Source organism: Miniopterus schreibersii, assembly GCF_964146895.1.
Source record: "Miniopterus schreibersii genome assembly, chromosome: 1".
Lineage (NCBI taxonomy): Eukaryota > Metazoa > Chordata > Mammalia > Chiroptera > Miniopteridae > Miniopterus > Miniopterus schreibersii.
In genome coordinates, this window is record NC_138101.1 from 165,966,622 (window position 1) to 165,982,117 (window position 15,496).

The window sequence follows — 15,496 nt, forward strand, 5'->3', positions numbered from 1 at the left end:
CAATAAAAGCACAAATGCTCAGTTCCATCCCTGTATTAGTACATACCTCAGTCGTTCTTTCAAGAAAGGGGCTGGGGGGAAATAAGGTGCCCTGTAGATTCTGAATAACAAATTTTACTCTCTACTCAAAGTTCATTCTTACTACAACTGCAGCCAGACTGTTGATCTTTGCTGTTGAACAAGTCAGTCTGATAAAACCAGTTTACAGCTTCCTTAGGTTTCAAAATAAGGGTTTTTAAGATGATCTTTTTAGAAGAGAGATTGTAATATGGCGAAAGAACATTGGAAACAGGAATCTGATGACCTGGTTCTAATTCTGGTTCTACAACTAGCTAACTGTGTGGCTTCAGACGTGTCTCTTGACGTCCTCAGTTTCAGTTTTCTCACACGTCAGACGGAAATGACTGTGCCACCTGTTTGCAGGATCGATGCGCGCTTGAGAATCCTCAGAGGATAAAGGTCTGGTCCGACGGCCGGATGGCAGGGACAGCGCGGTACTTTGCAAATATGTCTGTGCTTCTCCTGGGGAGCGGCCTCAGTTCTGTTCCTTCTGCCGCTGCAGATGGGAACTCAAGCCAAACACAAATCAGGTTCAACGGGAAGGCTGCCTGGTCTTGTCCGTTTCATGTTGAATCTGTAAAACGGGAGAGACGGGAGGTGGTGCTAATCGATCTGATAAGTGGATTTGAGAAGCACCTCTTTTTTCCTCTGGGACCTTTTCCCTGTCCCTTTCATTCACGTCGGTTGATTTAGTATCGCCATTTATAGACCAAGAGTGGCTTTACCCTTCCTCTCCTGGCACTTTTCCCGTCGAACCCCAGCATGCAGTGAGGAGTGGCCGTGTGTGGCCAAGTATGTCATCCTTGGAGTAATCCAAAGACACACCTCCCTTCCAGAAGGAGTACATTCTCATGGAGAGCTGTCCATGAGCCTGCCCCCTCCGTGAGGGTTAGAGAGAAAGGAATAAGCTTAAAAAAAAAAAAAAAAAAGATTAAAAACTTCGTACAACATAGGAATGTTGAAGGCTTTTCTTGTGAAATAAACCGCTCTTAAAAGATTCTCTTTGGGAAGCCTGCAAAACTTTTATATTTTTTACTAGCTTGCTTTCACATGTTTAGATCATTTTGACATGGGCTTCTAGCAGCCTTGTTTTCTCTTCATCTTGAACTATTTTGGCATTCATTCTTGTTTTTCATGAGATTCTTCTCCTCTTCCCACAAGATCAATCCCAAAGGCAGTGTGAGGAATGGTTCACCGTTTGTCATGCTGTGTTTTACGTGGAAAACACTTGAGGACTGTTCTTTGCAAAGCGTGGGTCAGGCCCCCTCACTCGAAAATGTACGATTATCATCAGTGTTATCTGATTTCTTATATCGCAGCTAAAATGGTGTTTCTGCCCAGTTTTCATTATTTTGCGCTGGTGAGAAGAGTCTTCTGTGAGCTAAACAAAAGCATGTGTTGGTGCCAGACCAAGTAACGCCCAGTGTTGGAAGTTAGACTGTAAGCTGTACTGACCCTAGAAACTAAGTAAAAGCAGGAGTAGGAAACTAATATTTCTTCTAAATAGTACATATTTTAATAGTATGTGCTCTGTATGGCAAAAGCGAAATGATTCGTAAAGACCCTCATTAATATCTAGCCCACAGAACTTAGGTTTTAGTATCTTGTACTTTTTTGGTAGTATGTGAATTCAGAGTACATTCACAGGTCCGGAGGCTTTTTTTGAAAAACTTGTTTCTTTGTATATTCTTTTCTTTTAAAAAATCCAACCACCTTTATCATCTTGTTTCCTTTTTTTAATGTGCAGATAACGAACATGTATATATGGAGTTGTCACAAAAGCTTTATAAATATTGTCCAAAAGAATGGAAGAAAGAGGCCAGCAAGGTACGACAATGCGAAGTCACTTGGGTGAGATTACATTTATGAGCAAAATTATTTTGATTTTTTTAAAAGGTTTATTTTCGCTATTATACATAAAAAATACTGTAAACAACATTTTACACATTAGAGAATGGGAAAGGGAAATGAATTCTGAAAGTTCTTAAGTGTCACATTAATGAAGTATTAATAGCTTATAGCGTATGACTAGATTTTGGATATCTTTAAATGATGTTTGGTAATAACTTCTCAGGGATCATGGGATAATGCTGTGACATGAAAAGCATGGACAAAGTGTACATGTTCCTTTTCTGCGGCTTATGCTGGTTGTCAAAACCGATGTCCTAAATATTATTAGCAATTTTGGAATCTGCTTTTACTGTTCTTACATTTGATACTTTGCTCCCTTGTCATGCTGGAGCCTTTCTTTGGTAAACATCAGTTCTAGTTACAAGGGGGAGCGCTCGCGGAGGATTTGCCTAGTGTTTGCAGGATCACCCTGGCAAGTCGGGAATAAATCCCCAGAGTCTAATCCTGGATCCTCCAATTTGTATTTAAGAATTCTTGGAATAAACTGGAAGGCTACTTCAAAGCGAACTACAAAGTAAGGAACACCAATGTCTACATAAACAAACAGCATATTAGAATTCGGTATGTGGAATGTCAGAGGAACAAGGGAGCATTTGTAATTAGGAGCAAATGGTCACCACAGGGGACAGAGCTGAGAAAGGAGCTGGATCTCAGCTAGAAATTTCCACTGGCATTTATTTTTATCTTCCCGTATGTTGTCATTGGCATTACGGTGAATGAGTATCAGATACAGTAATGATGCTTTGTGCACGAATCTGGTATCCATATGGGACAACGGTCTACCCGCTGCAAGGCCGCACTCACTAGAAGTAGATAAAACCTTTCAGTGTTTAAAAAGTATCTTGTAAATAATGGTGTTTTATTACTTTTGAAATCCAGTGTTGAAGTAACTGAAAAGGGCTTGATTTTTATGTGTCTTCGTTGTAGGGTATTGACCAGTTCGGACCTCCTATGATCATCCACTTCCGAGTGCAGTACTATGTGGAAAATGGCAGGCTGATCAGGTGAGAGGGCGGGGAGAGATTCGGAACCTTCATTGCCCATAGCGCTCATCTCCCTACGTAAATAAGCCAACTGGAGTACTTACACCAAATAAAGTACTTGTGGTTGTCTGTCTCCACCTGCTAGACTATAAATTCTGTAAGAGCAGGGATTTTTTATTTTTTAAACCTTTTTGCGCACGCATGTATCCTCAGGTCCCACAGTGGGGATACAGTATGCACTCAGTTTGTTAAATGAATTTGTTAAATGAATGAATGATCATGTTAGGCCGTTGATAAAAACGTTAGCAATATCACTAGCTCTCATTTTCTGTATTCCACATTTTCAATAACAAATCAGTCACCATAAAGATACTTCATTCAAGAAGGAACTAGCACTTTTGTGAAGAGTAGAGAAATTGATGAAAAGATTATATTCCTTTTTGGTGGGGGTGGGGGTGGGGAGTGGGCAGCCGCAAGAACTCTCTTCTATAAAATCGCCTGGGTGTTTACACAGCCTGGTGTTCTTTTCACTTTGGGGGTCTTGCTTCTGTTCCTGGCAGTAGCTTGAAAGCTAAGGCTACGCCCAGTGGAGTTACCCAGTGAGGATCTTAGATGCCATTTGGCAAAAGCAGGTAACTGATGCTTTTTCTGGAGGTGGCTGCATGGACAATACAATCCTCATGATACAGACTGAGAATTCACTGTTTCAAAAGCAACTTATCATTTGCTTAGGAGGATTTGATGCTAGAAAACTTTCAGAGGTGATTTTGCTGGCTGATAGAGAATACTAGACATGTGAACTCTGTGTTTTACTTATTTACTGTTAAACTTTGAGAAACCCCATGTAAGAGACAAAGATACGTGTGGCTAGTGAGTTATATGTGAGATTTGCTCTTAATTATATCATCGCCATATGCATATTACAAAGTAAAATATGCATAAAGAATGTTTTTTAAAGGCTGAGAAACTTTTTAGTTATTCCCAGTTCGTACAAATTTTTTATTCAATTTATCTATTAAGTATGGAACGCACTGGAAAGAAAGAAAATATATTATTTAGCCACTAATTAACCCCCTGGGGCTAATGAATGTTTAATTTATCCCTGTACCTCTGCCCTTTTCCCCTGGGATGAACTAGTCCAAACACTGTGTGGTCAGCATTATAAAAAGAAGTGCTCTGAAAGTACCAAGGGGGAAAAAAATTACATAAATGCTTTATTTTTATTCTTTTTGTGTTTGTTTCTGTTAAATGCTTTATTTTTAAACTCTTCATATTTAAACATGATCTTGATTAGAATAAACCCCATGTATTTTTATTATCATCAGCTAATGAGCTATGAATCTCAGGTAAACTTTCAACCTAAAATAATAGGGAGGCAAATAAGCGCATTAAATATATACTTACTTTTTTTTTTTGCATTTTTACTTTGATCACAGAGACATCTTATATATGCCTGTGACATCTTTTGGAACTCGACCATGTTTTTCCCAGTCAGCACTTCTTACTCAGTGGGGACTATATTTATTTCTGATCTCAACAAATAGCAATGAGTGCACTATTAGTATTTCCGTTTTTGAGGAATATCATGACTGTCATAGCATGTGCTTATTCAAACACACCCCTAAAGTAACATCCACTTAATAAAAATAAAATATTTAAGGGAAACATTTTTCAGTTCATTCATTCTGAGAGAGGAATTTAAAACACCATTTATAGTTAAAAATTTTTTCTAGACAGTCTCATAAACAGAAACATTTTAAAAAGAGCCTTAGAGTATTTGTAAGGTGCTCAGCTGAAACACAGAAAAGAGTAGCAAAACATTAAAGCCAGGGTTGTCCCCTCAGCTTTGCCCTTCCTTATGCTAGGTGTACAGCATTACTGCAACAGTTATTTTACTACAGCTAATGCCTAGGCCTCTGTTGTCATGCTCGTTCAATGAAATATTTACCATATTAGAGTGGAGAGAGTCAGGCCTTTTCCCCAGTGTCTGAATGAATGGAGCGTTACAGGTCTTGGGGGGTGTTATTTTTGCAGCGCGCGCAGTCTGACTTAGAATCAGCGAGGCAGCGATCAGGTGCTCCCTTCAGCCTCCCCTTTTCTCATTGAGTGGGGAGGGAGAGGGAGGAGGGAGCAGAAACAGAAAAGCCCTTGTCAGCAGATGGATAGCAGGATCTGGGTTCTGTTTACATGCCATTGGATTGTACCATCAAAATGTGAGTTCTGTTTTCTTTTATTTTCCCAGTGACAGAGCAGCAAGATACTATTATTACTGGCACCTGAGAAAACAAGTTCTTCACTCTCAGTGTGTGCTCCGAGAGGAGGCCTATTTCCTGCTGGCAGCCTTTGCCCTGCAGGCTGATCTTGGGAACTTCAAAAGGAATAAGCACTGTGGAAAATACTTTGAGCCCGAGGCTTACTTCCCATCTTGGGTAGGCACTGTTTGCAAGTCCTAAATGTTTTCTCTAACGCATCTCTAGTTCATTGTGCAGCCTCTCGTGTTGCTTCAAGAAATGGGAACCCAGATGTTGTGTGGCCAGTGAAACCCTTCATGATGCCCAAGTATAAATTTAACACTTGAGAGCATGGTGCACGTGATCTCTTGATGCACTTGGTTGGCTTATAGTTAACGCAGAAGATGACTGCTCTTCATTCTAAATGTGGCGGAATTTGGAATTTGCCAGCCTTCTTTTGGTTTTTACATGGCCTTGATCTTCTTATTTACTCTTAATTGGAGCAGCATATTCTCCTTCCCTGTCAACCCCATTGTAAGTTGGAAATATTGTTGAGATGCAGTCAATACATCTAAACTACATCCTAGCTTAGCTTAGCCTGCCTTAAACATGCTCAGAACGCTTACATTCACCTACCCTTAAGCAAATCACCTAACTCAAAGCCTGTTTTATGATAAAGTGTTGCATATGTCATGTAACTTGCTGGATACGATACTGAAAGTGAACAGTAGAAGGGTGTGTGGGCACCCAGCTCTAAGGAGCACAGCTGACAGCCTGAACACAGCCTGAAGCATGTTTACAGCCTTGAACTAAAGCGAAAAATGTAGCACAGTAGACACAGAGTATTAGCTGTTCACCAGCTATACTGTGGCTCACTGCCGCTGCCCAGCATCAGAGAGAGTACCAAATTGCATATCACTAGCCTAGGGGGGAAAAAATCATTCAAAATTCAAAGTACAGTTTCTCCTGAGTGCATATCGCTTTCACACCGCAGTCAAAAAATCGTAAGTTGAGCCATCATATAAGCCAGGGACGCTGTGTCTAAGTAAACTCCTTGCTCTGACCGCCATCTCCTGACTTCAGCAGGAAAATTAAAGTTATTCCAGCATGAACAGTCTCAGCTGTCCTCCCTCCACCCACCCCCCTGTTCCTGCTCCCACCCTTCCGCCAGGTCTCTGCTGTAACCTCTCTGTCCTATACCTTTACCCTCTGCTCAAACCAACCCTCCTTCAGTCAGAACATACACGACGTGTGTGGTTTGCACCGGCCCGTCCTCGGGAAAGAAGGGAGGGAAAGGAATGCTGTCTCTCTAGCCTTCCCGTCTCAGTGAAGCTTCCTGAAAAAGTGATGTATGTTTGATTTTCTAGCTTCTTTACTTCCCACATGTACTCCTCAGCCCACTTCCACCTGCCCTCTTTCCCCACCGCTCCACTTGTGGGGCTGTCCCCGAGGTCACCATAACCTTTAAATTGCCAAGTCCAACGAATCCTTCTCACTTCCTGAATTTCTCAGCCGCACTTGACAATTCACTCCTCCCAGTCTTGGGAGATTTCATCCAGCTGAATGCTTTTAGCAACCACCTCTCCCCTGTGTCCTGAGGCATCTCAAGTTCAAAATGTGCCAAATCAGATTAATCTTCCCACCAGCTCAGCTCTGTGTAATCCTACCTCTGTGTTCCTAATCTCAGCCCGTGGCACTGCCATCCACCCGCTCACCCAGAAACCTGGAGTTGCACAGAACTCTCCCTTATCACCCTCCTTTCTCCCAGTCCCACCCAGTCAACCAGAACACTGATAACCCATGAACACTTGATAACCCATCACCCAGCTTAAGAAATAAAGTTCCTCAAATAAAGTTCCTCTGTATTTTTGTTAACTTTCAAAATGTCTGTTGCGTCCCTTTGCCATCACTGTTCCTCCCACCTCCCAGGTTCCAGCTCTCCCCAGCTCTCAGCAGCACTACAGTGCAGGTTTGACTTTGCTTCTGATTGAAACCTCCCGGGGCACCTCTGTCACCTACAGAGCGAAGCCCAGGCTCCCAAACATGACTGAGGATCTTTGCAGGATGTGGCCCCTGCCAGCCTTTCCAGATTCCTTTCTAACTGCCCAGCACCTTGAATTTCATGCTGTAGCATCTTGCAGTAATTCCTGTGTCTCCACACCTGTGGTGGCTCACACTCTGACCTTTCTGCCTCCAGTTCTTTTGGCATGTGAAGCCCTCTCCCTGTTTCCCCTAACTCCTGTTCATCTTCCAAGACTCAGCTCAGGTGTAGTTTCCTCTGGGCAGACTGTCCATGTGCCCAGAACCCCTTCTCTGCACTCAGCAAGACCCTGGATGGATGTGTTTGACACCTCGTTTTCAAATAATCTGTTTATCTTTTGCTCCTCCCCGCCCCCCCAGCTAGTGTTTCTTAGTATGTTCTAAAGGACAGGCATAAACGTAACCTTTTCTGTTTCTTCAGCACTTCACATTAAGGTGCTCAATATAAGCTTTGGTTGATAGTTCATTGACAGTGCTTCAGTTGTTGGAAGAGAAACCACAAAAGGTGTCAAGCTTTTACATACCAATGTCTGTTGGGCCAAAATTAGCCTGCGTTTACATTCCCTAGTTGTTACCAGGCACTCACTGAACCTTGGTCATTTACATCAGAGCTTCCCATCAGTGTGCCTGGCATCCGGAGTGCCCAGGTACCAGTGCCTTCAACACATGGGACCACCAAAACCATTACTTCATTGCCCTTGCAAATACTATTTTCTATGTGTTCTTTGACCTTGAAAAGGTCGACAAGTACTGATTTGGATGATCTTTATGTAAAAGGCGCATCTAAAAGAAAAATCTGTAATTTGAGTTCTCAGGAAAACTTGAAAATTGGCCGGTAATTTATCATGTTTAATTCAATAGAAAGAAATAAAATGTCAGTATCTATAAAAACATTTTAAAACTAAAAATTCTCTAATTTTTTTCATTCTGATGATTTTAAACAGTACTCCTATTTCCTTTACATAATTCTTTCCCCATTTTATAATCCTTATGAAATCAGGTAGGATCTTTAATCAACACCTCTTAGCCTGCAGCTGCTGGATACTGTGTATTTTTGATATCTAAACACTCAGGCTACTATCTGATGAAAATATAAGCCACAGTGAATGTATGAAAGAAATTGTTTGCTCATAAGTATTCAAATCAGCTGTTCATATCAGCCTCTTATGCAAAAACCGCACGTTTCAGAGAATGTCTTGCAGTCCCCTGCCTTCTTTGGATTAAACATTTAGCACCTCCCACTCTGTGACTGTGATTTTAGAAGAGTTAAGTGGGATCCAGAACCTGAAGATGTGCTGACAGGAGATGTATTTCATGGTACCAATAATTTTACAAGAATAAGCAATGATGTGTACAAAAATTTGCAAGTTTGCATGGTTTTGTTTTTGGTTTGTTTTTTTCTTCTTTTGCTTCTTGGTGAGTTTAAAGCCAAGAGAACATCTTTTTCCCATTTCTTGTGATTTTTCTTGTTAGATATTCAGAACTACAGCTAAATTGACTGTCGCTTTTAGTATTAGCTGATTCAGCCTAGTAACATAACCAATGGTGAGAACAGAGTAAAGGGGGAATTTTCTAGCAGGTTATCAGCTCGTGTCTGCGGCTTATTTTAGGCCCTTGTCAATTCAGTCGCTTGCGGGTGAGGGCACTTACACCCCCCGACAGACGCTGCATTGCACGCCCGTTGTATTCCAACAGGTTGTTTCCAAGCGAGGGAAGGACTACATCCTGAAGCACATTCCGAACATGCACAAAGATCAGTTTGCCCTGACCGCCTCCGAGGCTCATCTTAAGTACATCAAAGAGGCCGTGCGGCTGGACGACGTCGCTGTCCACTACTACCGACTGTACAAGGTACAAAGCTGCAGCGCGTCCTCGGCTTCGGGGAAACCTCCTTCTCCAGCACAAGGAGCTTTCACTTCTCATTTCACCTTTTAAGGGGCTTTAAAAGAGATTCCTGCGACCCGCCGTTTGTCACCGCAGGCCAGCCTCGGAGTGGGTGATGCCTTTCCTCGGGCCTGGGCGCAGGTTCTGATGTTGCAGTAACATGTGGCCGCATATTGTGATCTGGCTTTTCGGTGATAAGAAATAGTTCCTTTTCTCCTCCCCGGATCTGCACCCCTGTCTCGGGGAGTAACGTTGGCAGCTTCTTTGATCGGTAGTTTTTAATATTCCTCCAAGCGAAGTCCTGCCTGCATCGTATCCATTAATAACAAGAGTGTCACGAAGACAGCTAGTGTTTGTTGAGTCCTATGTTTATTTTTACTCTTTTTTAAATTTATTCCTCACAACTCTGTAGGATAGGAACTATAATCATTTTACAGACAAGGAAGCAGACTAAGGACCACACAGCTAGTAAGTGGCAGAGCCAGGATTCAACCCGGGTCCATTTGAAGACAGAGCCTGTGCACTTTCACCACCGAACTCTGCGCTTCCCTCTCTCTCTGATGTCTGTCACTCTCTTTTGTGTCTTGTGTATCCCTTAGCCTCATTGTTTCAGGGGTCAGAGGTCACGCTCCCAAATAACCGTTGGGGGCCAGGCTCTGCAGGGAATCACTCACACTACTGTTGATCATCTCCTGTCTCCCCTCCCCTCTCCTTGCCACATTTCACTCCTGAATTCCCAGTAACATATTCAGAGGAATATTCTCGAACCGAATCGGATACTGCGTGGTTCAGAGAGTGGTCTCTTGGGCCTGACTTGTGGGATTGACTCCTCTGACCTCTCACCATGTGGCCTTAGGCAACTTGCTTAACTTCCCCGAAGCTAGATGGGGCTGGTCACATGCCTGCCTCTGAGGCTCACTGAAGACCGAAAGGGTAGTGGATGAAAAGCGCTTGAAGCGGTTCTTACCGTCACCACTGCCGCACCCGTAATGGTAAGATTAGCATAACTGGACCGTTGGACACGGGTCTATAGTTGGGATATTCTGCTGATCATCCTGCCTGGTTCAGAAAACTCAGCAAGGGACCAAAGGATGGTATGTTTTTTCTCTTCCACGCCCAAGAGATGCATTGTTAACGCCCTGTCACCCATGAAAGGCTCAGCTGAGTTCCATAAAATCTCTTCGGCTAAATTCCTAAAGGACTGAATCGGTATTTTTTTTTTCCTTAAGAAATTTTATTTGTGACACTTAATTTATAGGAAGAAATGCAAATAAAGACATTTTTGACAATCAGTGTAGGATTTTAAAATGTGTGAAGTATCAATGGTGCCTTGAAAAGAGTATGGCTTTGGAATCAGATGTCAGTTAGAAACCCTGTATTACCACTGATTATTGCTAGGACCCCAAGCAAACATAACTATAATTCTGGGCCATCTATTAAGTGGGAATGATTCTATATATTTCTGAGGTTGGGGAAGTTCTGTGAGATAATGAATCTGAAATAACCAGGTAGAGTGCCTGGTACATCAGTGATTCTTATTTGATAGGGAAATTTAGTATTTAAAAAAAATCCTATTCACCCCGGCCAGGTAGCTCAGATGGTTAGAGCGGTGTCCTGATACATCAAAGTTACGGGTTTGATCCCTGGTCAGGGCACATGCAAGAATCAACCAATGAGTGCAGAAATAAGTGGAACAAATCCATGTCTCTCTCCCTCTCTCTTCCCCTCCCTTTCTCTCCCCCCCTTCCTCATCCCCCTTCCTCTCTTTCTCTAAAAATCAATTTTTAAAAGCCCTTTTAAGAATCATTTAGTGAAGTAGACATCCTCAATTTATCTTTTGTGTAAAAATTAATCTTTCAAATTTACTTAAAGTGCAGTACTTCTACATGGCATGGAAAATGACTCTTGTCTTCTTAAAATGAGATAATTAATCATAGTAATGTAACTGAATGAAGTGGGGAAATAGATATTGTCACCTAATGGGCAGAGTTTTCATTCCTTGGAGAAGTCAAGTGGCGGCCACTAAAACTGCTTCATTTAAGGCCTGGTTACAAAATGGAAATAAGGTAGATGGAGGACAGGAAACATGCTGAAAAAGATAAAATTCTGTGCCTCTTTTCCAGTACTGCACACCTCATACACGCACAACCAGCATTTTTATGAGCACAGTCTGATTTCAGGAAGCAATCAGAACAGCCTTGAAAAGGAAATTGGCCTAAACTCCTAGTGATGGATTGGTTTCTCTTATAAATATGTTCCTTTCTTGTTGTAAAAATATATTGGTTGGAAAAAACAACCCAAACAGTAAAATCAGGCTATGTCTTCTGTTTTCTGTGCCTGGTGAGGATGCATTTTCAAAAAATATTTTTACCATGTTCACGGAGAAACTGGCACCAAACATAATAAACATGAGTACATATTTATTGTTTTTACTGAGAAATTTCATAATGAAAATAGTTTACTTAGTAATTTTATGTCTCATTTTAAAGTTTATCGTTTATATTCACTGTTACAGATGCACACTTAAAGGATTTGGCCGATTCTCTGAGTACATTCTTAATGGTAGAATTTTTTTCCTTATGTAGTTGTATTTTATTTTTAACAGTTTATGGTTTAGCTGGTAGACTGTATATCATTTTGGCAAGTAATAATTGAACATTTTAAAAATAAGTACTTTTTAAAAAAACTAACTGAATATAAAATTTTTACAGCTTTATTATCTGTCTGCATGAGAAGCCCATAAATATTTAGGCTTGCCTCTATTTTTAGCTTCTGAGCTGGGAGAGTTACCCAGTTTGAAACATATAAAGCCTGGTGCATCTCAGAATTTAACTATCACATTAGAGTCAAGATTCTAAGATCTGAGAGAAGGTTAAGTATAAGGCAGGAGGTAAAAAAAAAAAAAATGCAAACGCTGCAAAAATTGTCTTATTTACTGAAGTTCTCAAGAACATAAGTATTTAGAATGTTGTTAGATATGAAAGTATATTGAATATAGTGAAAACACTGATGCTTTTAAATCTCAAGGATTTAAAAATGTAGAATAGACCATCATTGATTTGCCACGTGCTCATGATTTTCTTTTCTTTTTTTCTTTTTTCTTTCTTTTTTCAATTGATCTTTTAGAGAGAGGAAGGAAGGGGTGGGGAGAGAGAAACATTGATGTAAGAGAGAAACATCAATCAGTTGCCTCCCTTACCCACCCCGACCAGGGATCAAGTGGGCAACCGGGGCATGTGCCCTGACCGGGAACTGAACCAACAACCTCTTGGTGCACCGGAGGACGCTCACCCAACTGAGCCACACTGGCCAGAGCTTATGATTTCCTTAAAGCTTGTAGGAAACTAGGGATGCAAAAGGCAAGAGCAAAGTTATTTCAAGTCAAAAACTTTCCAGTTCTGAAATTTCTCTTTGTCTTTCTTTTGTTTGGTGCTGAATTGTCCATTGTAGAAGAAAAATATACTTCTTCATAAAATTTTATTCCTACAGGATAAAAGGGAAATTGAAGCTTCTCTGACCCTTGGACTGACCATGCGGGGAATACAGATTTTCCAGGTTAGTAACTGAGGGAAATGAGTGTCCAGTGGTGCCTACTCTCTCTCACGCTGGCCGGGTGCCTGTGTGGTCCTGGGATGGGTCTGCCGGTCCTTCCATGGCAGGGATTGCCCTTGTTTCCTGCATCCAGCACACATGTGGATGATGTGAGATGGACGGAGCGATGCAGCCGAAACCTTGTAGTAACAAGTCCTTTAGAACAGAAAACAAAAAGCCAAAGATCAGCCCACATTCATCACCAATAGATCGTTAATGTCCAGACATTTTTTTGGTCTGTGTCATTGGTTTTCAGTGCACTCTTTTGTCCTCTGGAGCATTTATAACTGTATAGAGATGACATATTAATACAGTGCCTGAGCCGACGTTTTAATTTCCGTCACACTTTTCTGATGAAGCTGTCCCTTGAATAAATAGGTGGGATGGTGCTCTGCTACAGCCATCAACGAGGGGAAGTAAAGGCCCCTTTCCGGGAGACCTAGGAGAATCTAAGGATGTCTTCTCTTGGATGTAGGCCAAATACCCAACTGTGAAAGCCTGAGCACCTTATCTCATCTCTTGAATGCCTGAGTCTTTGGACTTTTTATTTAAATTTACGGATAGGCCAAGAGAGGAAAGCTTGCCTTAAAAGGGCCCGTTAATGATGCAGTCACTCAGGAACCAGAAGCTACAGAATTGTATCGCTAATCTTTTAATTACTGTCTGCGCATCTCCAGAGAGAGTTGAGGACCTCTTTCAGATTTTAATTAATGGGTTTTCACTTTCTGGGAGATAAATTAGAGCCATTTCAGTGTCTGTCAGTTTCATCAGTAACTCCATATGCATTATAATTCTTCCCACAGAATTTAGATGAAGAGAAACAATTACTTTATGATTTCCCCTGGACGAATGTTGGAAAGCTGGTGTTTGTGGTAAGTTTAAAATAACTGACTAAAATAAATTATTCAACTTATTTGTGGGTTTTGTGGGGGTTTTTGTATTTTTGTTGTTTCTTGTTTCTTAAAACAATATTGTCCCAGGCACAAAAGTTGATAGGCTTTAAAAGTTGATGATGAAGATAATTAGCTTTCTTATATTCTTATGCATGTGCTATAATCCTTGTCACTTGTCAGTAGTGAACCTAAAATTAAAGAATCTTATAGCAAATAAATTACTAATTTAATTTGTGTGTCTGGTCTCTACCACACCACCCTAAGTTATTCTACTCACAGAATAAATGTAGTAAGAAAAGTACAAGATGAGTTCATTCAAATAGAATTATTTTAAAAGCATACAGTGGAGGGATTAGAAAACAGAAAGTGGTAATCACAGGGTAAGTTACTCTTAGTGCGGGGGCCGGCCAATTCTTTTGGAAGTTACTTCTTTTGAGCAAAGAATAAAGAGTAATATAAAAAGATGTTTCTATTAATATCTGACTCTTTGAAACTCATCATTATAAAGAAAGGTCTAGAGTTCTTAACGGGAAAAACACTTTTACTTTTAGGATATTGAGAATGGTACACTTTTTTTTTTTTTTGGGTAGAGCAAATTCATGACTTTTCCAGCTGTTTCTTTTCTTTGTCAGCTATATCCATATTTTAGTAGGGTTCAAAGAATTACAGTTAATAGTGTGCCTGTCTAGTAGTCATTAAAATCCACAGTTTTTCTTTATTCAGAAACTATTGAAAAAATACACAAAGAAAGGGGGAAGACAAGGACTTGTGCACATGGGCCTGTCCCATGAGGAAGATGGCCTTTGTAAAGAAAGGGCCGTATTGCCAGATAGCACTGGGCACAGATTCCACACTGCCCTGTGAGTCAGAAGACCTGCTCCTGACTTTACATTACTTTAATCGCTTGGGCACAGTTCAATCTGATTCACTTTACTCAGACACTAAGTGGGGCCTGACCTGCCTCCTCCCTGCTGGCTCTCTTTTGTTCCAGCTCTTTGTGAAAGGATCTGAGGTGTTTGAAAATGAGCAAATTATTACCATACTTGCTCCTCTCGTGTCCCACATTAAGTAATAATAAAATGCATTTATGAAATTGAGTGTTTTAAGGGTCCTGGACTCAGTGGTCCCTGAATCTAGTTTGCATCAGACACGTCTTGAGGAGCTTGTTGGAGATACAGGTTTTTGTGCCGCGTCCTCCTGTCCTAGAGATTTTTGATTCAGTGGCCATGGGTTGACAGACTTCCCAGATGAGTCTTCTCGCAGCCAGCCCAGCCCTGCCTAGCTGTGTGACCTTGAGCAAATTGCTTAACCTCTGTGCCTTGGTTTCTTCATTTCAAAATGGGGATAATTGGCCCTCCCCGATGGCCTTATTGCGAGGATGAATGAGCTGCTTAGTGAACTCAGAGGTGAAAAATTCCATCCCTACCTGAGTTACATAAACCCCTGCTTTGTACTGACTTCAGGTTAGACTGTGCCTCCCTCTTTGCTTCACTTCTCCCCTCTGGCTGAGAATCATTTTGTCTGGAATATTCCTTCTCCTAGTTCTGCAGCCTTATTCATTATTAGGAAAGTGAAAGAAATTCAAAATATCCTATAACTGTAAGAAACTCTGCCAAACTCACCCTCAACTGTGAACTTTATGTTAATGACCCCAGACTTAAAAACATGTGACTCCTTATATCTCTTTTGATAGATACTTGATACTACTTACATCTCTTCTTTCTCTTTCCTGTCCCATCCCTCTCACCATCCCTCTCGCCATCCCTCTAGCTTCCAGCTCCTGCTTTTCCCAGCCAGAGAGGTTTTATATTTTTTCTAACCCCTAAATAGGTATCCAGTATTTTCCACTATCATAATTCTTTTCCTTCCCAGAATTTATCCTAAAGTATAATTATTTTATGTG

At 41.1% G+C, this 15,496-nt stretch overlaps 1 protein-coding gene across 4 annotated transcripts in view; it reads left to right on the forward strand.

The window, feature by feature from the left end:
- The window catches only part of FRMD6 (FERM domain containing 6), a 74,714-nt gene that overhangs the window by 45,813 nt on the left and 13,405 nt on the right, over positions 1–15,496 (forward strand). For 2 of the 4 annotated variants that reach the window (XM_081123469.1, XM_081123470.1), the window contains exons 4-9: positions 1,808–1,911; positions 2,899–2,975; positions 5,197–5,383; positions 8,921–9,076; positions 12,599–12,664; positions 13,504–13,572. In XM_081123469.1, coding sequence (XP_080979595.1) covers positions 1,808–1,911; positions 2,899–2,975; positions 5,197–5,383; positions 8,921–9,076; positions 12,599–12,664; positions 13,504–13,572 — 659 coding nt within the window. The remainder of the gene's footprint in view (positions 1–1,807; positions 1,912–2,898; positions 2,976–5,196; positions 5,384–8,920; positions 9,077–12,598; positions 12,665–13,503; positions 13,573–15,496) is intronic. The other 2 variants (XM_081123471.1, XM_081123472.1) reach the window with 1 other exon arrangement.